The 24,730-nt window shown below is 37.9% G+C and overlaps 2 protein-coding genes across 2 annotated transcripts in view; one reads left to right on the forward strand and one right to left on the reverse strand.

Moving 5' to 3' along the window:
- Positions 1-6,900: 6,900 nt before the first annotated feature.
- LOC131395012 (olfactory receptor 5A2) overlaps positions 6,901-24,730 on the forward strand; it is a 60,365-nt gene continuing 42,535 nt past the window's right edge. The window contains exon 1 of the mRNA XM_058526786.1: positions 6,901-7,046. The gene's annotated coding sequence lies outside the window, so the exon portion shown is untranslated. The remainder of the gene's footprint in view (positions 7,047-24,730) is intronic.
- LOC131395018 (olfactory receptor 4D10-like) lies at positions 12,791-13,726 on the reverse strand. The gene has a single exon (XM_058526792.1). It carries the CDS (start codon positions 13,724-13,726, stop codon positions 12,791-12,793), a length of 936 nt encoding a protein of 311 aa, XP_058382775.1.

Genomic DNA, 24,730 nt, shown 5'->3' on the forward strand with positions numbered 1-24,730 from the left:
CTGTCCATTTTTTAATTGGGTTGTTTGTTTTTTTGTTGTTCAGTTGTGTGAGTTCTTTATATATTATGGAGATTAACCTCTTGTCGGATATACGTTTTGCAAATATTTTCTCCTAGCTGGTATGTTGTCTATTCATTTTGATCCTGGTTTCATTTGTCTTGTAGAATCTCTTTAATCTGATGAAATCCCACTTGCTTATTTTTTCTTCAGTTTCTCTAGTCTGAGTAGACATGGCATCTGAAAAGATTCCTTTATGACCAATGTCAAATAGTATATTGCCTATATTTTCTTCTAGGAGTTTTATAGTTTCAGGTCTCACCTTTAGGTCTTTGATCCATTTTGAGTTAATTTTTGTGAGCAGTGATAGCTGATGGTCTACTTTCATTCTTTCACATGTGGCTGTCCAGTTTTCCCAGCACCATTTATTGAAGAGACTTTCCTTTCTCCATTGTATGTTCTTAGCCCTTTTGTCAAAGATTAGCTCTCTCTAGATGTGAGGTTTTATTTCTGGGCTTTCAATTCTGTTCCATTGATCTGTGTGTCTGTTTTTGTACAAGTACCATGCTGTTTTGATTACTATTGCTTTGTAGTATGTTTTGAAGTCAGAGATTGTGATGCCTCCAGCTTCGTTCTTTTTTCTTAGGATTACTTTAGCTATTTGGGGTCTTTTGTTGCCTCATATGAATTTTAGTATTCTTTGTTCTGTTTCCGTGAAGAATGTCATTGGGATTGTGTTGAATCTGTAGCTTGCTTTAGGTAATATAGACATTTTAACTATGTTTATTCTTCCAATCTATGTACATGGGATGTCTTTCCATTTCTTTATGTCACCGTTGATTTCATTCAATAATGTCTTATAGTTTTCATTGTATAGGTCTTTCACCTCCTTATAAGATTTATTCCTAGATATTTTATTCTTTTTGATGCAATTGTAAATGGTATTATTTTTTGAGCTCTCTTTCTGTTAGTTAGTTATTGGCATACAGAAATGCAACTGATTTTTGTAGATTGATTTTGTACCCTGCGACTTTGCTGTAATTGTTGATTATTTCTAATAGTTTTCCAATGGATTCTTTAGGGTTTTCTATATATAAAATCATGTCGTCTGCAAATAGTGAGAGTTTCACTTCTTCATTGCCTATTTGGATTCCTTTTATTCCTTTCTCTTGACTAATTGCTCTGGGCAAAACCTCCAGTACTAGGTTGAATAAGAGTGGCGAGAGTGGGCCCTGCCTTGTTCCTGTTCTCAGAGGAATGGCTTTCAGACTTTCCCCGTTGAGGATGATGTTGGCTGTGGGTTTGTCATAAATGGCCTTTATTATGTTGAGGTACTTTCCTTCTAACACTTTCTTATAATGTCAAGAAAATGATGAACTGCATATAAATAATGTAATGTGTTATTGATCAGAATTTGACTATAAAAAACTGTTTTGTACTAGTGAGTTGATGACAGTCTTATGTGTTCCTAAAACACGTGGCTGACAAAATAAGACTTGTTTGCTTTTCATCTGTCTCTCTTTGGAAAAGCCTTGTGTGTGAGTGTGTTCATATGGGTATGTATGTGTGCAACAGGGACTGGTTACTTCGTACAGTCATGCATTGTTTAACGACGGGGATGCATTCTGAGCAATGCATTGTTAGGCGATTTTGTCATTGTTTGAACATCCTAGAGTGTACTTACACAAACCTAAATGGTATAGCCTGCTATACACCTAGGCTATATGATACTATTCTTTTTTATTTAATTTTTTGTTTATTGCAGTAACATTGGTTTATAACTTTGTATAAATTTCAGGTGTACATCATTATACTTCTATTTCTGCATAGATTACATCATGTTCACTACCCAAATGCTAATTACAACCCATCACCACACACGTGTGCCGAATTATCCCTTTTGCCCTCCTCCCTCCCCTCTTCCCCTCTGGTAACCACCAATCCAATCTCTGTCTCTATGTGTTTGTTTGTTGTTGTTATTGTCTACTAGTTAATGAGTGAGATCATATGGTATTTGACCTTCTCACTCTGACTTATTTCACTTTACATTATACCCTCAATGTCCATCCATGTTGTCACAAATGGCTGGATTTCATCATTTCTTATGGCTGAGTAGTATTCCATTGTGTATATATACCACATCTTCTTCATCCATTCGTCCTTTGATGGGCACTTAGGTTGCTTCCAAGTCTTGGCTATTGTGAATAATGCTGCAATGAAGACAGGGGTTCATGTATCTTTACACATTGGTGTTTTCAAGTTCTTTGAATAAATACTCAGCAGTGGAATAGCTGGAACGTATGGTAGTTCTATCTTTAATTTTTTGAGAAATCGCCATACTGTTTTCCATAGTGGCTGCACCAGTTTGCACTCCCACCAGCAGTGTATGAGAGTTCCCTTTTCTCCACATCCTCTCCAACACTTGTTGTTTCCTGTCTTGTTAATTATCGCCATTCTGATGGGCATGAGGTGATATCTCATTGTAGTCTTGATTTGCATTTCCCTGATAGTTAATGATGTTGAACATCTTTTCATGTGCCTGTTGGCCATCTGTATATCTTCTTTGGAGAAATGTCTGTTCAGGTCTTTTGCCCATTTTTTAATTGGGTTGTTAGTTTTTTTGTTGTTGAGATGCATGTGTTCTTTACATATTTTGGAGATTAAGCCCTTATCAGATGTATGGTTTGCAAATATCTTCTCCCAATTGTTAGGTTGTCTTTTCGCTTTGTTGATGGTTTCCTTTGCTCTGCAGAAACTTTTTAGTTTGATGTAGTCCCATTTGTTTATTTTTTCTATTGTTTCTCTTGCCCAGTCAGACATGGTGCTTCAAAATATGTTGCTAAGACCGATGTCGAAGAGCGTACTGCCTATGTTTTGTTCTAGAAGTTTCATAGTTTCAGGTCTTACATTCAAGTCTTTAATCCATTTGGAGTTAATTTTTGTGTATGGTGTAAGGTAAGGGTCTACTTTCATTTTTTTGCATATGGCTGTCCAGTTTTCCCAACACCATTTGTTGAAGAAACTTTCTTTTCTCCATTGTATGTTCTTGGCTCATTTGTCGAATATTAGCTGTCCATAGATGTGTTGGTTTATTTCTGGGCTTTCGATTCTATTCCATTGATCTGTGTGTCTGTTTTTGTGCCAGTACCATGCTGTTTTGGTGACTATAGCTTTGTATTATATTTTGAAATCAGGGAGTGTGATACCTCCAGCTTTGTTCTTTTTTCTCAGGATTCCTCTAGTTATTTGGGATCTTTTGTTGTTCCAAATAAATTTTAGGATTCTTTGTTCTATTTCTGTGAAAAATGTTGGAACTTTGATAGGGATTGCATTGAATCTATAGATTGCTTTAGGAAGTATGGACATCTTAACTATGTTAATTTTTCCAATCCAAGAGCACGGAATATCTTTCCATTTCTTTGTGTCTTCTTTAATTTCTTTCAGCAATGTCTTCTTTGAATGTTTGGTAGAATTCACCAGGGTAGCCATCTGGTCCTGGACTTCTATTTTGGGGGAACTTTGTGATTACTGTTTCAATCTCCTTACTGGTGATTGGTCTACTCATATTCTCTATTTCTTCTTGATCCAGTTTTGGAAGCTTGTATGATTCTAAGAATTTATCCATTTCTTCCAGATTGTCAAATTTGTTGGCATATAGCTTTTCATAATATTCTCTTAAAATCTTTCCTATTTATGAGGTTTCCATTTTAATTTCTCTTCTTTCATTTCTGATTTTACCTTTTTGAGCCTTCTCTCTTTTTTTCTTGGTGAGTCTAGCTAAAGGTTTGTCAATTTTGTTTATCTTTTCAAAGAACCATCTCTTGGTTTTATTAATTTTTCTGTTGTTTTTTGTCTCTATTTCATTTATTTCTTCTCTGATTTTTATTATTTCCCTTCTTCTGTGATTTTGCGCTTTGTTTGTTCTTCTTTTTCCAGTTCCTTTAGGTGCATTGTTAGATTGTTTATTTGAGATTTTTCCTGTTTGTTGAGATAGGCCTGTATTGGTATAAACTTCCCTCTTAGAACTGCTTTTGCTGTATCCCATAAATTCTGGCATGTCATATTTTCATTTGTCTCCAGGTATTTTTTTATTTCTCGTTTGATTTCTTCATTGACCCAATCGTTGTTCAGTAGCATTTTGTTTAATCTCCACATATTTGTGGTTTTTCTGATTTTCTTCCTATAGTGGATTTCTACTTTCATAGCATTGTGGTCAGAAAAGATTCTTGGTATTATTTCAATCTTCTTAAATTTATGGAGACTTGTTTTGTAGCCTAATATGTGATCAATCCTGGAGAATGTTCCATGTGCATTTGAAAAGAACATGTATTCTTTGGTTTTTGGATGGAATGTTATGCATATATCTACTAGGTCCATCTGTTCTAGTGTGTCATTTAAGGCCAATGTTTCCTTATTGATCTTCTGTTTGGATGATCTATCCATTGGTGTAAGTGGAGTGGTAAAGTCCCCTACTATTATTGTATTACTATTTCTCTTTTTATGTCTGTTAATAATTGCTTTATATATTTAGGTGCTCCTACGTTGGGTGCATAGATATCTACAAGTGTTATATCCTCTTGTTGGATTGTTCCCTTGATCATTATGTAATGCCCTTCTTTGTCTCTTTTTACAGTTTTTGTTTTAAAGTCTATATTGTCGGATATGAGTATTGCTACCCCAGCTTTCTTTTCATTGCCATTTGCATGGAGTATCTTTTTCCATCCCTTCACCTTCAGTTTGTGAGTGTCTTTAGGTCTGAAGTGTGTCTCTTGTATGCAGCATATATATGGGTCTTGTTCCTTTATCCAATCAGCCACCCTATGCTTTTTAATTGGAGCATTTAGTCCATTGACGTTTAAAGTAGCTATTGATAAGTATGTACTTACTGCCATTTTTTAACTTTTTTTTCCCAGTGTTTTAGTAGTCCTTCTCTGTTCCTTTCTTCTTCTATACAGAATTGATGGGCTCTTTAGTTTGACCGCTGTCTGAAAGCTCTACTCTTTAACTCCTCTCCTCCCTCCTTTTATATTTTTGATATCATATCTAACCTCTTTTTTGTGCATTTGTATCCATTACCCTCTAATCATGGAAATAGATAATTTTTCCTGTTTGTGGTCTTCTCTTTTCCCCTTAAATCAGTCCCTTTAACATTTCTTGTAGCACTGGTTTCTTGGTGACAAACTCCTTTAATTTCTGCTTGTCTGGGAAATTTCTGATCTCTCCTTCCATTTTGAATGATAACCTTGCTGGGTAGAGTATTCTTGGCTGTAAGTTTTTTCCTTTTAGCACTTTAAATATATCGTGGCTCTCTCTTCTATCCTGTAAGGTTTCTGCTGAGAAGTCAGCTGATAGCCTTATGGGGTTTCCCTTGTATGTAACTTGACTTTCTCTTGTGACTTTTAGTATTCTCTCTTTATCTTTAACTCTGGACATTTTGATTATGATGTGTCTTGGTGTGGACCTCTTTGGGTTTATCTTGTTTGGGGCTCTCTGTGATTCCTGCACCTGGATGTCTGTTTCCTTCCTTAGGTTAGGGAAGTTTTCATCTATTATTTCTTGAAATAGATTCTCTGCCCCTTTGTCTTGCTGTTCTCCTTCCGGGACACCTATAACACGGATGTTAGTGTGCTTGATGTTGTCCCAGAGGTCCCTTAGACTGTCCTCACTCTTTTTAATTCTTTTCTCTTTTACCTGTTCAGCTTGGGTAATTTCTTCTAGTCTTTCATCCAGCTCACAGATCTGTTCTTCTGTATCCTCTACTCTGCTTTTGATTCCCTCTAGTGAATTTTTATTTCCAGTATTGTATTCTTCATTTCTGATTCGTTCTTTTTTATATCTTCCATTTCTTTGTTGACATTCTCACTGAGTTCATCTATTCTTCTCCCCAGATCAATAAGCATCCTTTACACTCTTTGTTTGAACTCACTGTAGGGTAGGTGGCTCATTTCTGTTTCACTTAGTTCCTTTTCTCGGATTTTGTCCTGTTCCCTTAATTGGAATGTATTCCTTTGCCTCCTCATTTTGCCTCTTTCCCTGTGCTTGTGTCTACATATTAGGTAGGTCAGCTGTGTCTCCTGCTCTTGGACAGGTGACCTTATGTAAGTGATGCCTTAGAAGGCCTGCAGTGTGCTTCCCTCAGTTCTCAATGTTCCAGGGGTGACCCCTATGTGGGCCATGTGTGTCCTTCTGTTGTGGCCTGTTTGCTCTCCCTGTAGGTGCCTAGGGAGGCTGAGTTATGCTCCTGGCCAGCTGTTGTAATGCTCAGCTGCTTGTAGTTGTTGTGGGCCCTTCAGTCTCTTTATCAGGTGTGGGGAGCCCCAGCACAGTGGGCTGCAAGTTCTAATACCACATTTGTGTAGCAGTATTTCTTTTAAATGAGTAGGCCCCCAGTGTGGCAGGTGTCAAGCTCAGGGGCTTAGAATTGCTATAAGCCTCCAATCTTTAGGTCTCTTGTCAGTTCTCTGAGGATTGCAGGTGGGTGGGGCTGGCCTCAGGCACAGGAGCACCCTATACTTTCAGGCTTTGGAAGGTGGGGCAAACTCCCTATGTGGGACTTTGACAAGCACAAGTCTTCTGCTGCTGACAAGCCCTGCCACCCACAGGTCCACACACACAGTCAACACAGTCCTGCCCCGTGTGCGTGCCCCAATCTCCTGGTGATGACCCAGTCTCTCCCCGGCGGAAGCCCCACACACTCCACCACTGCCCCACACTCTCCACCCTCTCCTTGTGCACGCCCTGCCCCTCTGAAGTGGGCTCAGTTGCCAGGCTGCAGAGAATCCAATCACCAATTTATGCAGGCCCACAAGTTGCCTGAGAGCTTGTTGTTGGGTGGGGCCAGTCTCTAGGGTGTGCTGCCTGCCCTGGCTGAGCTGGATTAAATCGGTGCTCTAGTGGGTGGGGGCAGACCTGGGCTAGCAGGCCCCAGGGAGAATTCCAATGGTGTCTGTGTCAGCACGCCCACACCAGGCCACAACAATGGCCGCCGCCAATGTCCTAGTCCCTTGAGAGGTCTCACCTCTCACCGAGATGCACTCAGGGCCTATCAGGTGAGTCTCTTTTCACCAAAGCACTGTGCGCCTTTCTTTCTGGTGATTTTAGGTGGCTTTCTGAGACGGGTGAGTTTGCATGTGGGCCCTTTAGGAGTCGGTTTTAATTTCTTTGTGAACCCGCTTTTCTGGGAGTACTCCCCAATGTTTTATTAGCAGGCAAAGTCAGATATTATGCCACTCGTCTCGATTGTGATGGGTCCACAGAATGCCCCCAGCGGAGGCACTCCCTGGCTCAGGGTCCCGCTCCTCCAGGGAGGGCTGCGTACCTTTGGGCTTCTCCCGGGCGGCCGTGAGGTGCTGCGGCTTGTGAAGGTGGCATTTTTTCTCTCCAGAAGGGAGTTTCTGCCTCTCCCACCTCAATTAGGATTGCCCTTTATTGCAGGAGTTCCTCTTATCTAGTTTTCAGTTCTGTCTTAGGGGTAATTTTTCCACGAGTAGTTGTAAATTGCCTGTGTCTGCGGAAGGATGTGAGTTCAGAGTCTGCTTACGCTGTCATCTTGACTTCTTTCCTGAGCTTTTAAGTTTTAAGTATCCAAGATAAACAGGTGGATGTCAAATATTCAGTGACTATTGTGGCAGGAGGGATATAAAAATGGAGGCGGTTTGGTGTATGGATAAGGCAGTGCCTATTTGGTATGACTGGGGTTCTTTGAGGTTCCACGGAAATGTGGTTTTTTTTTCCAGACTGGTTGCTCCATTTAAACAGTTTAAGAACTCCTATCTGCAAAATAGTTGTCTTTGCACTGGATTTCACAGAAACACTGCTCCTTTTTTAAATCACAAATTTAATGCTAGGAAAATTACAAAATTTTAAAGCTGTAAGTTCTTTATTGTTCTATTCTTCCTCATGGGGATTTCTTTGTTTCTATCTTCACTTTAAACTACTTTAGGTACCAAAACCCCAGGGTCTTGATGAACCTCTCAGCTGTGGAAATAACAGTGTGAGTCAGAGTTTCTCTTCTCTTCATTGTTTGAATTTATTTCCTAAAAGTTATTTTTTTATTGCATCATCATTGAATATACAATAGAGCCATGTGGTTGAAGTGTACACTTTGACAAGTTTTGACATACGCATACACGCAAGACATCATCACTATATTTAAGATCGTTAACATGTCTATCACCCCCAAAGTGTCCTTGTGACACTTTGAAATATGTCCCCTCTGCCCCTCCTTCTTCTGAGAGCCACTGATCTGCTTTCTGTCACTATCCATTAGTTTGCATTTTCTGTAAGTGGAATTCTACAATATGTACTCTCTTTTTGTCTGCCTTCTTTCACTCACAAAATAAACCCATTTTTTTGTGTGTACCAATATTTTATTCCCTTTTATCATATGGATGTACCACATTTTGTTTATCCATTCAATTGTTGATGAACATTTGTGTTGTTTCTAGTTTTTGGTTATTACACATAAGGCTGCTATGAACATTCGTGTACAGGTCTTTGTGTAGACATAGGTTTTATTTTTCTTGGATAAGTATCTAAGAGTGGAATGACAGCAACTCTGAAAATTTAATAAGGAAACAAAAACCCAGTAAAACAAGAGGGACAAATGGTTTGAACAAACACTTCAACAAGAAGTTATAGGGATAGCATATAAGCACAAGAAATGATTCTTAACATCATTTATCACCAGGGAAATGTAAATGAAAACCACACAAGACAACAGTACACACCTATTAGAATAGCTACAATAAAGAAGATGGGCATATCAAGAGTTAACAAAAATGTAGAGGAATTGGAACTCTGGTGGGAATGTACAATGGTGCGACTGCTTTTGAAAACAAGTTTGTCAGTTCCTTAAAATGTTAAAGGTATACTTAATATGTAATGGTATTGCTTTTGTATTCCTGTCTTTTTTTGGTGAATCATTGAAATGGACCTAAATTTCTTTCTTTGCAATTTATCTCCTTTTCCTTACCATAGTCAGAAACAAAAGGTGAAAGTCACTTCTCCCGCTTTTTGGGTGTGTTTTCTAGTTCAAATGAAAATATTTCTTTTCACCTAGCTCACTTTCTTTTCTCTGTATGCAATTTTGTCCAAAGTCTACTTAATACGGAAAACTAAAAAAGCTCCCAAGAGGTGTAATAACGTGCAGGTAGGTACCTGGGGACCTCTGGCATCACACAGTCTGTTCAAATCCCAGCTGGGCACTTACTGGTTATAGTTCTAGATTATTTGAAAGAAAGGAACCCAATCCAAAACCAGTGGAAAAAGAATTGAAATCTAATAGTAATATGGGAGTGATGGGGACCCTCTAATGACAGATAAGCTGTGTGTGAGGAAGGGATGATTTCTTACCAAGAGGCTCAGAGAAACCTACATGGAGGAGGTGACATTTATGTTTGAGGCACATGGAAATGTAGAGAAAGGTAGCCCTGGTTTTAGAGGACCACTTGAATATATAAAAGTTGCTCATGATTGAGAAATTTGGCTGGAAAGAAAGGTTGCAAACATGTAGACATGGAAAGATAGGAGAGAAAATCATTGCTACAAAATTTTTATTTCTTTGTAAACCTAAGGAAGGGAATGTAGGTGTTCATTGTACTATTCTTTGAACTTTTTTGAGGGTTGGAAATGTTTTGTTTCTCTCTAGTTTTAAACTTAGCATAAGAAATACCTCTGTAGATTTCAGTCTGAGGAGTTCCATCTACAGGAAATAAGCCTGAGAAAAATCTCTTCTTTGCACAATTTAAGGGATCCCAGAGAAAAAGAGCTGCCTCTTCCCAAATTCCAAACTGAACTCATTTCTATGACTCTCATTCCACAATATCCTTTTTGTTAATGTTTCTTATTAACAAAATTCTGTGTTGTCTGTCACTGAAGGTTCACCCTGGAACACAACATCTTGTATACTTATTACATTATTTTTAATAAAACTTTATGAATATTAATGATACATCTAAATTTCAGTTTTTATTACTCTTCTTTCTCACTCTTGTGCATAGACACACAGACATCACAGACATTCACACTCATGTAGAGTTATATTTCTTACCTAAAATCTCCAATTTTCTTCTCCAACATCTTAGATAAGTTCACATGAACCTTGGGAATCATTCAGCTTCAGAAAATTCTGTTAAATACCCCTCAAAAGGCCTCTGATTTCAGTGGCTTCTTTTCTATATTTATGAGGAAAAGGCCAGACTCAGGGAATACAGTTTTTGCTCTTCTGCCCTGATTCACAGTGCTCCATCATATTTACCAATTTCTTAATCCCAGGACTAGTGTGAGAATTATCAAAGAGAATGTAGTTGGATGTGGCTGTGGAAAAATTCTGCTGATAGTGAGGTGGTTTCAGTGGGAGCAATTAAGATGTTACTCAGGCACATACGCTTAGGAACACATTTTTTGTCCCGGGTCTAAGATTTTCTAGCATCAACAAAGATTCTCTCCTTGACCAAAGACTACTGAAGATCCCTTGAATTTTTCAACTAGGCCTCCACTTTTGGACCTCCATGCTTGTTTCTACGTTCTCTAATTTTAGTAAAAATCGTGCTATGTCAGTTTAGCCAGAATCTCCCACCCTCCATATTGATCAACCTCAATACGGAACTGGTTCCTTCCTCATCCTCCACCATTGCCCAAGTGGTATCTGATCACCCAGGCCTGCCTTCAGCAAGAATCCTGTGAGGTTAGTTTAGCCAGAATTCCACCTTACCCTTAATAGTGTTTCTATTGGGAAATTTTTATCTGTTCTTAGGGATTCTGAACAACTTCCTTAGGCAGTTTCACCCATGTAGGGTGATTCCTGAAGTGTGACACACAGGTATTGGAAGGAGCCATGGACTTGAAGGGGTTATGTAGGTGAGAGTGTAGGAGATCTCAATGGGCTGATGAGCAAAGTGGATGATGGAGTTGTCACAGGATACACATGTAGCCAGGAAATCCACACTGGATCCATCTGCTAATTCCAGTTGCTCGATCTTCAAAGTTTTTTGAAATTCTCACCACCTCCACCATACTACCCTAAGAGATGTCTTCATTATTTCTATCACGGGACTATTGCAATAGCCTCTTAATTGATCTCTCTGTTTTTGTCCTTCCCTTTCTTCAGTCTATTTATAACAGTAGCCCCTGCAATTCTATTAAAACATGCATCACTGTTCCTCTCTTCAAAGCCCTCCAAATGTATCCCATCTTATTTAATGTGAAAGTCAAAATCCTCACAATGATCTAATAGGTCCTCAAGGCCTGGTCCCATAGTCCCATTATCTCTGTGACCTCAACTACTACTTCTCTCCTCTTTGCTTCCTCTCATCTACTTACAAAGGCCTACTTGTTTTTTCTTGGATGCTCTGGGCACATGCCCACCTCGGGGCCTCTGCATGTCTGATCTGTGGACTGAGATTTGTACCACAACATGAACATTTTTCTAATTTCAAAAATTTTAAGATCTAGAATCTACCCCCAGAAATCGGGGCGGGAGGGGGGAACAACTTCCTGCAGTTGGAAATAGCATAATAAGTAAACAAATAAAAGCTGTGCTGATATATTGAGTAATATTTTGCACTTCATGCCAACATTTTTGAATGTATATGCATAGTCTGAAGCAGCTTCATAGGTTTCTGGCATTTTTAGGGAGTCATACTTACAGAGAATAATAACAACGAATCAATTGTTTTTTTAAACCATATTCTCCAATGATTTGACGAGCAGAAATGAGTGAGAGGTGATATTCGTCATTGAGTTTTTTAATTCAGTAATTTTTGAGTGCTTTCTTTGTTCTACTTGCTGTGCTACATGCTCAGGATACAATAAATAAATCATAGTCCTACTGGGGGAGATAGGAAGAAGGAAACAGGGAATAGGAAACAAGGTCCTGAGTGCTGTGGTCCAGCTAATCCCAGGGTGCTGAGGGAAAGTGGAGGAGGAGCGGCCAGCAGGCCTGGGGTTCAGAGGAAAGTCAAGGTAAGGACTTTGTATGGGGTCACAGAACTCACAGTTGATGAAGTAGATATTCTAACTCAAGCTCTGCTAACTATAAGGCACTGCTCTCAACCACTGGATTATGGGGTTTAGATGGAAAAATCTTCAAGTATTAGTTATCTAATTTATTGATATGATAGAATCAGAGGAGGAACTTAATTTGGATGTATTTACTTCACTAAGATGTGATTACTTCATGAAAGACCATATAGAATCCAATGCCCAATCAGCATAATTTTCTAATACGTGTCTCAGCTCCCTTCCTGGTAACAGCAAATGTAGCCAGAGTGTCTGAGTATATATTGTTTTTCAATTTCTTATTGAGAATTTCATTTAGACAATTGGAGATTCTCATGTAGTTGTAATAAATAACAGTGAGAGATCCCACCCTAACCCATTTTCTCCCAATGATCATTTCACAATCCACACGTATATCAAAACATCAAGTTGTACATCTTAAATATATACCACTTTTATTTTCAATTATGCCACGACAGAGTCAGGAAGAAAACGCCCACAACAATTCCAATGTGATAAAATTGTCTGAGTGTATATCAATTCTATTTTCTTATTTCTTCCAAGGCTGTATTGCAAAAGCAATATCCACTTCTCCAGCTAACAATTTGATTTCTCTACTTTCTTTTGTAACATGAAACCCATCTTTTACATTATTATCGCATGCTGATCAGAATCTTTGAATGTCATGTATATCTTAGTGGAAATATAAAATTACTCAGAAATCCTTTAGTCCATACAGTTTATTTGATGGAGAAACATGTTAAAAGGTGGTGAGAAGGAGTGAGCAAGTAGTCTATACCCTGTCAGAAGGCACAAATCTTCTCTTCATACTCCTCATGGCTGACTTCATTTCCTGGTTCCTCAGAGTGTAGATCAAGGGGTTCAGCAGAGGGGAGATGACAGTGAAGGTGACGGTGATGGCCTTATCTGTGGGGAGGGCAGAGAAGGGCCGTGCATAGACATAGATGCAGGGCACAAAGTGCAGGGTGACCACAGTGATGTGTGAGGTGCAGGTGGAGATGGCTTTCCTCCTGCCCTCCCCTGCCTGAGACCTCAGCATCATTAGGATGACGGTGTAAGACAGAAGCAGTAAGATAAACCACAGAGTGGTGAGCAGTCCACTATTGGAAATCATCAGCAGCTCAAGCATAAAAATGTCTGTGCAGGCGAGTTTGAGGACCTGGGGGACATCACAGTAGAAAGTGTCAAGAACATTGCGTCCACAGAAGGGGAGAGGCACCAGCAGAGAAATCAGCACGATGGAGTGGACAAAGCCCCCCACCCAGGAGGCAACAATGAGGGAAGTGCATCGCCCCCTACTCATGGTGGTCACATAGTGCAGGGGCTTGGAGATGGCCACATACCGATCTAATGCCATCACAGATAAAGAACATGCATCCACCCCCCCAATAAGGTGGAAGAAAAACATCTGGGTGAAACAGCCATTGAAGGAGATGGTCTTTCTCTGTGACAGAAGGTCCACCAGAACCTTGGGAGCTGTGATGGAGGAAAAGCAGATGTCAGCAATAGATAAATTCCGGAGCAAAAAATACATGGGGGTGTGAAGGCGAGACTCACAGGTCACAGTGACCATGATGAGGAGGTTTCCCAGCAGAGTTGTGACGTACACCCAAAGTAGGAAAAGAAATAAGACCAAATTCAGTTCTTGATTCTGGGTTAGGCCAAGGAAAATGAATTCTTTTACCCTGGTGCAGTTTTTCAGCTCCATTGAGTCATCTTTTTTCTCTCTCTTTTGTTTCAAGCTTCTTCATTTGAAGAGACTTGGCTATTTATTTTGTTTTCTTCCTAAGCACAAAGAATACAATTCAGAATGTTCTCATGTGGCTGTGGTGCTTGCAGTTTGTTGAGTTGTCCAAATTTTTAAGATTGCAATCAATTTGGTGATCAAATCAAATTATCACATGCAAAGTGATTCAGTAATTCTTTTCCTATAAAACCATTTTTGAAAAGAATAAACACTTACTTTTAGTGATGTTTACATTGCATAACTTATTTAATTAAATTGTTTTAGTTTTTAAGTTTTTTTTTTTATTTCACTCAGATTTATTGAATGTCAGGAACTGTCTGAAGCATTAAATACAAAGATAAGTAAGACATGGTTCCAGCCATTGTAGATTCAGAGTCTACAAGTTTAATATTCATGTTAGCAAATATTCTGTTGACTTCAACAGGGTCTTGTCTTGCAAAAAAAGGATGTCATTCTGTTCCTTTCTTTCTTTTTTGTTTTGTGAGGAAGATTAGCCCTGAGCTAACGTCTGTTGTCAATCCTTCTTTTTTTGCTGAGGAAACTTGGCCCTGGGGTAATATCCAAGCCCATCCTCCTCTACTTTGTATGTGGCATTCTTGCCACAGGTTGGCTTGATAAGCGGTGCACAGGTCTGCGCCTGGGATCCGAATCTGTGAACCCTAGGCCACCCAAGCACACCGTGCAGTCTTAACCACTACGCATCCTTGCCGGCCCCGTCACTCTGTTTCTTATTGTAGTGTTGCTGTGTCATGAGTCAGTTTCCTTGCTCTTGGCTGTTTTATGTCAAATTTCTTAAAATTACAGATTATTCCATGTAGATAACTCATTATTGTGATTAGTTTATACTAATCCGATGATGTGCTTAATAATTATTTTAAAGTATATAAAATATATTATTGGGAAACAGATTGAAACAATATGTAAATCCAAATCTCTAAGAATATCATTATAATTACTTCTATTGTGATAAAAACACTTAAGCCTGAGAGCTACTTTCTTAAATTTTTAAGCGCATGACACAGTATAGCCATAGTGTTGTACAGCAATTCTCTAGAGCTTATTCACCTTGCATAACTGATGTGATTCTTGTTTGTGTATTGGGCAGAGAATAGAGGTAGTGACCCGCTTCTGAGAGGAGGTCGGTACTGTACCAACCACACTCTCCTCTGCCTCTTTCCCTTTCTGGATCAAAGCTAAGAGAGTGGAGGGATCCCACAGCAGGGAGAGACATTGATATCATTGGAATAACATCTGTTTTTTATAGGCCATTATTGATCATTCTGAGGAAATTTTATAATTATTATTTGCTCCACCCTATACTTAGCAAGTGAACACTTACTGCAATCTTCAAATGTATATGGATAATTTGAACCATTGTCAAATTGTTTGCAGCCTAACAGAAGTGGACGATTTGTATAAATTGATGAACATAATAATAAAACATGAAACGTCATGAGAAAATTAGAGGCAGACATGGGCGGGATAAGAGATAAGAAAGGAGATATCAGGATTTCTAGTAGTGACAAAATCTAATTTTTTTGAGCATTTACCGTGTGTTAAGAGTTATGAAAAGTTGGTTCATTTGATTTTCACCACCATCCTTTAGAAAGTATTAATGTTATTCTTGTTTTTCTCATGGAATATATTCTGAATCAGAGTTTGGCTGAAGGAAATGAAGACAAGAAAGTAGGATGGAAAACAGTGGTTATTTCCCCCTTGAATCTTATAGATAAGGGTCTAATTTTGTATAACAAGAATGTTTGATAAAGTCTGTCTGAAGCTAAGATTTGGCAGAAAGGGGCTCTGGAACCCTGACTTATATTGACCTTAGTCTGAGGCTGCCTCACCAATAGGCAACTCAAAGAATCACAACAAATGCCCTGATGCCTTCTCTCACACTGAATGGACCACATCTGAATCCCTCTTAACATATCATCTCTCTTCCCAATAGTTAACACCCACCTTTGTTGTTTCTGTCATTGAGAAGATCATCTTGGCTCTAAAGCATTTAATATACCTGGAAAATATCAAAGTCAAACTATTTATACATAATCCATAATGACATCTCAATTTCACTATGCATAACCTTAACCTTAGCTAAATGTTTAATGTCTTTACCTAATTCCTTTGATCCTGAAACTCCAACTTCAAATTGTGTGTTATTAGGTACAGAGGAGAGCAGAACAGTGGTGATATTAATTCTTGAAAATTTCGTTTCTGAAGGTAGAGCCTTTTGGAAGACTAAATATCTTAGTGTCTTTACTCCCCTTTCAGGAGAACAAGAACCGATTCAGAGAAGCACGTCTTTATGAACTTCTGCTGTGTCCCAGTCTTATGCGCAAACCCCTCAGCCTCAGTCTTAATATAAGAATTGCAAAGGGAATAACATGGGACAAGGAAGTGGAAGTCAGTGCCTGATTCTGCTGTGGGTGATGAAGTTTCAATGGGAGTTATTGAGAAGTTCCCTAGGCAAGCAAAATTGTAAACACACACACACACACACACACACACACAAAGATGGTCACATTTTGATTGCTGTCCAAATTATTTAGAGGCATGAGAGGAAGTTTATCTGCTTATGCATAGCTCAATCAGAATTTTGTTAAAACATACCAAGTGCTGTGCCCAAGAGACTACAAGGGTCCAATTTTCATGGCTTGTAAGGCTCAGAGGACACTATACACAAATGAGTTTCAATTAGATTGCCAAAAAACTAGAGGAGAATCAGACCTCAAATCCTTTACTACCAGTCCAGTTTCTAATTATACCAAGACTGATTATAGTGTCATGATGTTGCTTCAGGTCTCCACATGTAGAGAAACATGAATTAGATGATGTTTGGGGAATGCACATTTTTCCTGTTTCCAACACTCCACTCATATGGAATCTGTCAAATCGGTTACAGCTGGATAAGTATGTTAGTAAAGCTGTCTACAAAATTATTTAAGATTCGTCCAACTTATTGAATTTTTTTGCTCTTATACAGAATTCACTTCCACTGTTTGCAGAACGCTGATGGGCTTAGATTTACCTGCTTTATGTTTTGCTTTAGTACAGTAAACTAGTCTGCACAGATTAATCCTGCATGAGACAGGTTGTGTGCTTGAGATGGGTAATTCTTTTTTTCCCCAGCTTTATTGAGATATCATTGACATATATCATTGTGTATGTTTAAAGTATATAGTGTGTTATTTGATACATTTATATATGGGAAAATGGTTATCATCTTAGTGTTAGCTAACACCTTCATCACCTCACGTAATTACCAATTCTTTTTTTGTGGTGAGATCATTTAAGATTGACTCTCTTAGCAACTTTCAAGTATTGCTACAGCATTGTTAACTATAATCACCATGCTGTACATTAGGTCCCCAAAACTTATTCATCTTACAACTGGCAGTTTGTACTCTTTGATCAACATCTCCCCATTTCCCATCCCTAGCACCTGGGGACCACCATTCCACTCTCTGTTTCTATGAGTTCATATTTTTAGATTCCACATATATGTGGAATCACATCATACAGTATTTATCTTTGTCTGACTGATTTCTCTTAGCATGATGCCCTCAAGGTCCATCCACATTGTCACAAATGGCAGGATTTTCTTTTATTTCATGACTGACGATATTCCGTTGTATATCTATATACCACATCTTCTTTATCCATTCGTCCCTTGATGGACACTTGAATTGTTTTCATATCTTGGATATTGTGAATAATGCTGCAATAAATATGGTAGTTCTGATACCTCCTCAAGATCTTAATTTCATTTCCTTTGGATATATACCTATGGGGCGGCCCGTGGCTTAGCGGTTGGGTGCGCCCGCTCCGCTGCTGGCGGCCCCGGTTTGATCCAGGCGCGCACCGACTCACCGCTTCTCCGGTCATGCTGTGGCCGCGTCCCACGTACAGCAACTAGAAGGATGTGCATCTATGACATACAACTATCTACTGGAGCTGTGGGGGAAAAAAATAAACAAATAAAAAAATAAATAAAAAAAGGCAGTCTGGATATATACCCAGAGATGGGATTGCTGCATCTTATGGTAGTCTTATTTTTAAATTTTTGAGGAATCTCTATAATATTTTCCATAGTGGCTGTACCAATTTATGCTTCTACCAACAGTGCACAAGAGTTTATTTTTCTCCATATACTCACTAAACTTGTTATCTCTTGTTTTTTTGATGCTAGCCATCTCAACAGGTGTGAAGTGATATCTCACTGTAGTTTTGATTTGTATTTCTCTGATGCTTAGTGATGTTGAGCACCTTTTCATGTACCTGTGGGTCATTTGTATGTCTTGTTTGAAAGAACATCTTTTCAGTTCCTCTGCCCATATCTGAATCCAATTATTTGATTTTTGCTATTGAGTTGTATGAGTTCTTTACATATTTTGGATATTAACCCCTTAACTGAAATATGATCTGCAAATACTTTCTCCCATTCTGTAGGTTGTCTTTTCATTTGTTGATTGTTTCTTTTACTGTAGAAAAGCTTTTTAGCTTGATGTAGTCCCATTTATTAATTTTTGCTTTTGTTCCTTGTGCTTTTGGTGTCATATCCAAAAAATTATTGCCAAGACCAATGTCAAAGAGATTTTCCCACATAGGAGTTTTATGGTGTCACTCTTATGTTTAAATCGTTTATGCTTTTCAAGTCAATTTTGTGAGTTGTGTAAGATAGGGGTCTGATTTTATTATTATGCATGCAGTTATCTAGTTTTACCAGTATCATTTATTGAAGAGACTGTCCTTTCGCCATTGTTTATTCTAGGCTTTTTTGTCACAAATTAATTGACTGTATATGCATAGGTTTTTTTCTGGGCTCTTGAGTCTGTTCTATTGGTCTATACATCTGCTTTTATGCCAGTATTATACTTTTTTGATTACTATTGCTTTGTAGTATATATTTTGAAATCCTAAGGGTGGTGCCTTCAGCTTTGTTCTTCTTTCTCAGGATTGCTTTGGCTATTAGGGGTCCTTTGTGGTACCACACAAATTTTAGGATTGTTTTTTCTATTTTTGTGAAAAATGCCATTAGTATTTTGATAAGGATTGCATTGAATCTGTAGGTCTCATTGGGTAGTATGGACATTTTACAATACTAATTCTTCCAATCTGTAAGCAGGGAATATCTTTCCATTTATTTGTATCTTCTTCAATTTCTTTCATCAACGCCTTATTGTTTTCAGTGAACAGATCTTTCACCTCCTTGCTTAAATTTCTTCCTTGGTGTGTTATTCTTTTGATGCAATTGTAAATGGGATTGTTTTCTTAATTTCTTTTTCTGATAGTTTGTCTTTAGCGTATGAAAATTTGCAGTTTTGCTACAATGTGACTATATGTGGATTCCTTTTTTGTGTTCTCTCATGACATGGTGTAAATCTGAGAATTTTTATTTTTTTTCAGTTGTGGAAATTTCTCAGTTGTGTGTCATGAAATAGTGCCTTTTCCTCATTTGTATTCTTTTTTCCTACTGGAGATCATGTCGGATGTATTGTTTATTAAATTTGTTTGTTTTCTTCTGTATGTCTCCTAACAACCTTTCTCATGTATTCTATCTCTTTGTCTATTTGTGCTCCATTTCATGGAATTTCTTCAGTTCATTATAGTTTTCGTTTCTAGAAATTCTCTTTTGTTCTTTTTACAAATTTGCTTTTTTTCCTTTTATTATCTTGTTTCTGGCTTATGTTTTAGGAATATACCCTTTAAATTTTTTCGTTGAGTTTTCCTTTTTATGTTAGATGCTCTATCTGGTTACTCCAGTATTCAAAGTCCTTGAGAGTATGATTGTGTTTGTATGTCTCTTTTGATTTTTGCTAATAATGGCTTGTTTCTGCATGCATTTTGTTATTTTGAATTATGAATTTCTGCTCAGTTATTTGTATGGTAACCTTGGAAGGATTGGGTTCAGTGTGCATTCCTTCAGAGACGACAAATATTTGTTTCTTCCAGGCATCATAGGGCATTACTAACCCTGCCTCACTCTTAGTTAATTTTTCATTTTGGGGCTTCCCATTCCATATAGGCATGACAAACTTGAATCCCGATCTTTAGTCAGAGTTTTGAATTCTCAGAACAGATTGTCTTTATTCTACTCAAAGCCCAGGCTGAGGTACACAAGTTTTACTGTTATCTTCTCTGCTGGTAGGTACATTTTTTTTCCACTTAACCCTTTCACTGATGGAGGAGTATTCAATTCTTTGTTTTTTGCTTTTTATCTATTTTTGGTCCTGAGCCTTTCCCTTCTTTTCCTGATGTGAGTCTTGACATGCACTTAAGTGAATGTTTGCTAGAAGCACTTCTAATGTGTGTGTGTGTGTTTAAATCACGACTTTATTTCGTGATATGTGGTCTATCATATTACCTGAAACAGCTCTAGTACATTTTCTCCATGGATGTTGGTGGTTTATAGGAAACCAATGATGTATATAATTTGATTTTGTATATGACCATCTAGTTGAATTATTTTATTATTTTCAATCATCTTTCAGTGAATTCCTCTATATTATTTTGGGTATATCATCTCAATATCTGAAAATAATGCCTTTTTCCCTCCAGCTTTCCAAAATTTATATCCTTTCTCTTTTTTCTAGTCTTTTTTCATCATAAGTGAATTTAAGCTTAAAGATTAATATTCGTAGTGATGGCCATCAATGTCTAGTAATGGACGGAAAGGGAAATTATTATTATTATTATTATTATTTTTGTGAGGAAGATCAACCCTGAGCTAACATCCATGCCAATCCTCGTCTTTTTTTTTTTTTTTTTTTGCTGAGGAAGACCGGCCCTGAGCTAACATCTATTGCCAATCCTCCTCTTTTTTTTTTCCTTTTTTCTCCCCAAAGCCTCAGTAGATAGTTGTATGTCATAGTTGCACATCCTTCTAGTTGCTGTATGTGGGACGCCGCCTCAGCATGGCCGGACAAGTGATGCGTTTGTGCACACCTGGGATTCGAAACCGGGCCGCCAGTAGTGGAGCGCACGCTCTTAACAGCTGAGCCATGGGGCTGGCCCTGAAAGGGAAATTACTTTAACATTAATCATTAGGTTTAATGTTTGCTATACTGTTCTTGTAGATATTCTTTATCAGAATAATTCTTTTTTTCTTCGGTTCCTGGCTTTTAGACGTTTTGTTCCCTGGTGATGTGGGTTGAATTGTATTGAATATTTTCTGCATCATTGAGATAATCCCATTGTTTCTCCTCTTAATCTGTTATTTCAGTGAATTGCATTAATATTTCTCTTTGAATTTCTGGAATAAACCTTACCTGATGACGATTTGTCATTGTTTTAATTCATTGACTTGTAATTTGCTAATGTTTTATAAGAACTTTACATCTGTGCTGAAAGATGTGATTGGTGTGTATGCGTATATTAATATGTGATATTATTAGAGATATTAGATGCTATTATCTAGTTTGTGGATAGGCTTATGCTGTCCTTATAGAATGTGTTAAGAGCTTTCTAAAATTCATATCAAAATTGGGAGTTACTGGCTCCTTAAATATTTATTGGAAATCACCCACAAAGCAATTTGTGCCGGGTACGCTTTCAAATGGTCTATCTTTGACAATCTTTTTCAATTCATCTGCAGTTGTTGATTTATTAAGATTTTTTCCCTTTATTTTAGTCAAGTTTGGTAATGTATATTTTCCATGAAAATTATATGCTGTATTCTAGCCTATAAAGTTTTAAAGCTACATTTCATGCAATGAGTCTTTATCTCTTTCTCTTGGTAGGCTGCATGTCGAGAGAGTGCATTTGTTTACACGTTCAACCAGAAAAGTGTAACTCTTGAACATGCCCGGATCTTTGGGGAACAAAAGCTGGATTTACTAGAAGGGAGTATCTTATCAGGTTAGCATAAGATAAGTATCTTCATGGCTTCCAAGGTGAGGAACTGTAGCAGTAACATCTTTGGTTCTCTAAACTGAGGAAAATTAGGATTTTCAAACTTTCTTTTAATACCAAGAAACTGATGAACTGCACGTAAATAATGTAACATGTTATCGATGATCAGAATTTGATTATAAAAAATCTGTTTTGTACTAGTGAGTTGATGGCAGTCTCATGTGTTCCTAAAACACATGGTTGACCAAATAAACTTGTTTGCTTTTTATCTGTCTCTCTTATGAAAAGTCTTTGAGTGTGATTATGTGTATTTGTGTGTGTATGAGTGTACGTGACAGGGACTAATTACCTTGTACAGTCATGCGTTGCTTAACAATGGGGATGTGTTTTGAGAAATGCATTGTTAGGCTATTTCATCACTGTATGAACAGTGTAGAGTGTACTTACACAAATTTAGGTGGTATAGTCTGCTGTATACCTCGGCTATATGGTACTAATCTTATGGCACCACCGTCATATATGTGGTTTGTCGTTGACCGAAACACTGTAATGCAGTGCTTGAGTGTATTTTTAAATATTGAATTTCTTAAGTTCTAAGATGAACCTTTCTTTCTTTCACAGTTTAATATCCCTGAAGTCAAGATGTGTCTTACAAACAATGAGTATATGTAATATGGTAGTGCTTCATTTATACTACTTAGCCGTTGTTAAAGTAGCAAATGCATTTTACAGTGGGTGACATTTTCAGTTCAAATATGGTAGGTATAGTTGCTATACAAAATGCTGGAAACTCCATCTCTGGGTCTCTTTTCATAATGTCTAAGGGCAGTTCACTTGGGATCAAATGGTCTTACTGTTAATCAATTACATGTGGAATTTCAGAGAGTGTTAAATTAGACATTTACTTCAGATTCAAATGTCTATTCCATTCTCTACAGGGTTCATAAAGTGATGACAGCTTGGGATTGGCTTCTCTGCCCATTGCCCTTGGACTTGAGATTTGTATGTGGGTGTGGTGCTCATTCTTAGGCTCTTGGGAGAAGCATGTGGCCACTCTCCCTGGGTTGGTCCCCCTCCCACCCCTGGTCCCTTTTCTTTGTATCCATCTTTCTCTTCCTTTCCCTTTCATCTCCTACAGCCTCTTCATCTCCAAATGAAGCATTACCCTTGTATTAGTTTCCTATTGCTGCTGTAGCAAAATTACCACAATTTAGTGGCTTAAAACAATACAAATTTATTATTCTACAATTCTGTAGGTCAGAAGTCTGACATGCGTCTCACTGAGCTAAAATCAAGGTGTCAGCAGGCTGCATTCCTTTGTGGAGGCTCTAGGGCAGAATCCATTCTCTTGCTTTTTGTAGCTTCTAGAGGCTGGCCACATTCCTTGTCTCTTAGACCCTTTGATCTTTAAAGCCAGTAATGTGAAGTCAAGTACTCTTCAGCTTGCATTACTCTGACCTCCTCTTCCACTTTTAAGAACCCTTGTGATTACATTGGGACCTCCCATATAATCCAGAATAATCTCCCTATTTAAAGGTCATCTCATTAGCAACCTTAATTCTATCTGCAACTTTAATTTCCTTTGCCGTTTAACATAGCCTACTCACAGTCTCTGGGGATTAGGATGTGAATATCTTGGTGGGCGGATTATTCTGCCTACTAAAACTCCCTCTTACTGAGTTTTTGTATTTGTTACCAGTCATTCTGAAATCTCCAAACTTTGATGGTGGAAGATTTTTCGAAAGCCATTTGGTAATAAAATCTGATCTGACCTGATTTAATTTTGTGGCAAAATTTGATCTGAATTAATGTGAGACCATGCACAGTTTTTATTAATTGCACTTAGTGGGAATATTCACACATTTTCCTGCAGATATACTAAAGTGTTGGGTTATCAGGTGCTCCCCATGAGAGAAATGATGTAATATACAACACATGCACTGCATTATCTTTCTAAAATCTAAGAAATTCTAAATTCCCAAAACTATCTGTTCCCAAAAAATTAAAATAAGGGACTTGGTCCTTATTATTATTATTATCATAATTATTAGCCTATACTTACATTTCAATGAATCTGTTTACTTACTCTGTCTTACTAGGTTCCATGCTCCAGAGGGAGAAGAGAGGAAATAAATGCCATCCTCCCAGATAGGACAACCAGGGATCCCAAGTGTCTGTCTGGACAGACTCAGGGCATAGGTTTCTTGGAACTCTGAATGAATGAATTTGTACATTCGTTTGCCATGAATATTGCAAAACACTCATTTGTCCTGTGATGTTTCTATTCTATTGTGTACATGGGTCTCAACAAACGTTTTTGGATCTAAGACTTGATTTGGTGATCTCATAAAGACACACACAGATGCTAAGGTCTTGAGTATAAGACCCAAGACACTCTGATTCAACCACTTCCGTTTCCTTTGGCTTCCATGAAGAAGTATCTGTTCAAGAAATAGAGTCAGTTTCAAATACTAAAAACCAAGATGAAGTAGAATTTGGTATCATCTTCTACAGACATTAGTTTCCTTCCATTCCAGAGATTCAACCAACACTTACTTATAGCTTCTTATAGTTTAGGCTCTTTTCTAGACACTGGGAATATAAAGGAGAATTAGATCTAATTTGAAGTTTTATGGGGTATTTTAATACACTGCAGTATGGAAAATGATAAAGAAGTGCACATAGGAAAAATAAAAGTATTTATTGGGTTGCATATAGCTTTTTCTTTTTTCAACTAGTCAAAGTAGCTTATGCCTGAGGCAGTGGTATGAACAGTAGGACAGGTAGTTCTAGATTCTTGCCATTGCTGTAGTTATATATATATATTGGATCTTTACAAAATCAGACTGCGTAAGTCCCAGGTTGCACTCAATTCTGACAAATTCACAGGTAGTGAAAGGCAATGGAGATCCTTAAAATCTAAGACTCTTTACACACACCGAAAGGTTGTAGGGGGTTGTGCTAGTGCATTATATAGGTGAGTTGATTAAAAATAATGTGCACAGTTGCTGACAAGGCAGAAGTGATAGAGAAGAATGTTTACAAATAGTATTTGGTATGAAGTATATGCTTAATAAATAGTCATAGGGTAGCGATTATTAAAGTGGGACC

The sequence above is a fragment of the Diceros bicornis genome, chromosome 31 (genome assembly GCF_020826845.1).
Source record: "Diceros bicornis minor isolate mBicDic1 chromosome 31, mDicBic1.mat.cur, whole genome shotgun sequence".
NCBI classification, from domain to species: domain Eukaryota; kingdom Metazoa; phylum Chordata; class Mammalia; order Perissodactyla; family Rhinocerotidae; genus Diceros; species Diceros bicornis.

What these genes read in the sequence shown, in the direction of transcription:
- LOC131395018 (XM_058526792.1), bottom strand. Translation starts at nt 13,726, where the DNA reads ATGGAGCTGAAAAACTGCACCAGGGTAAAAGAATTCATTTTCCTTGGC.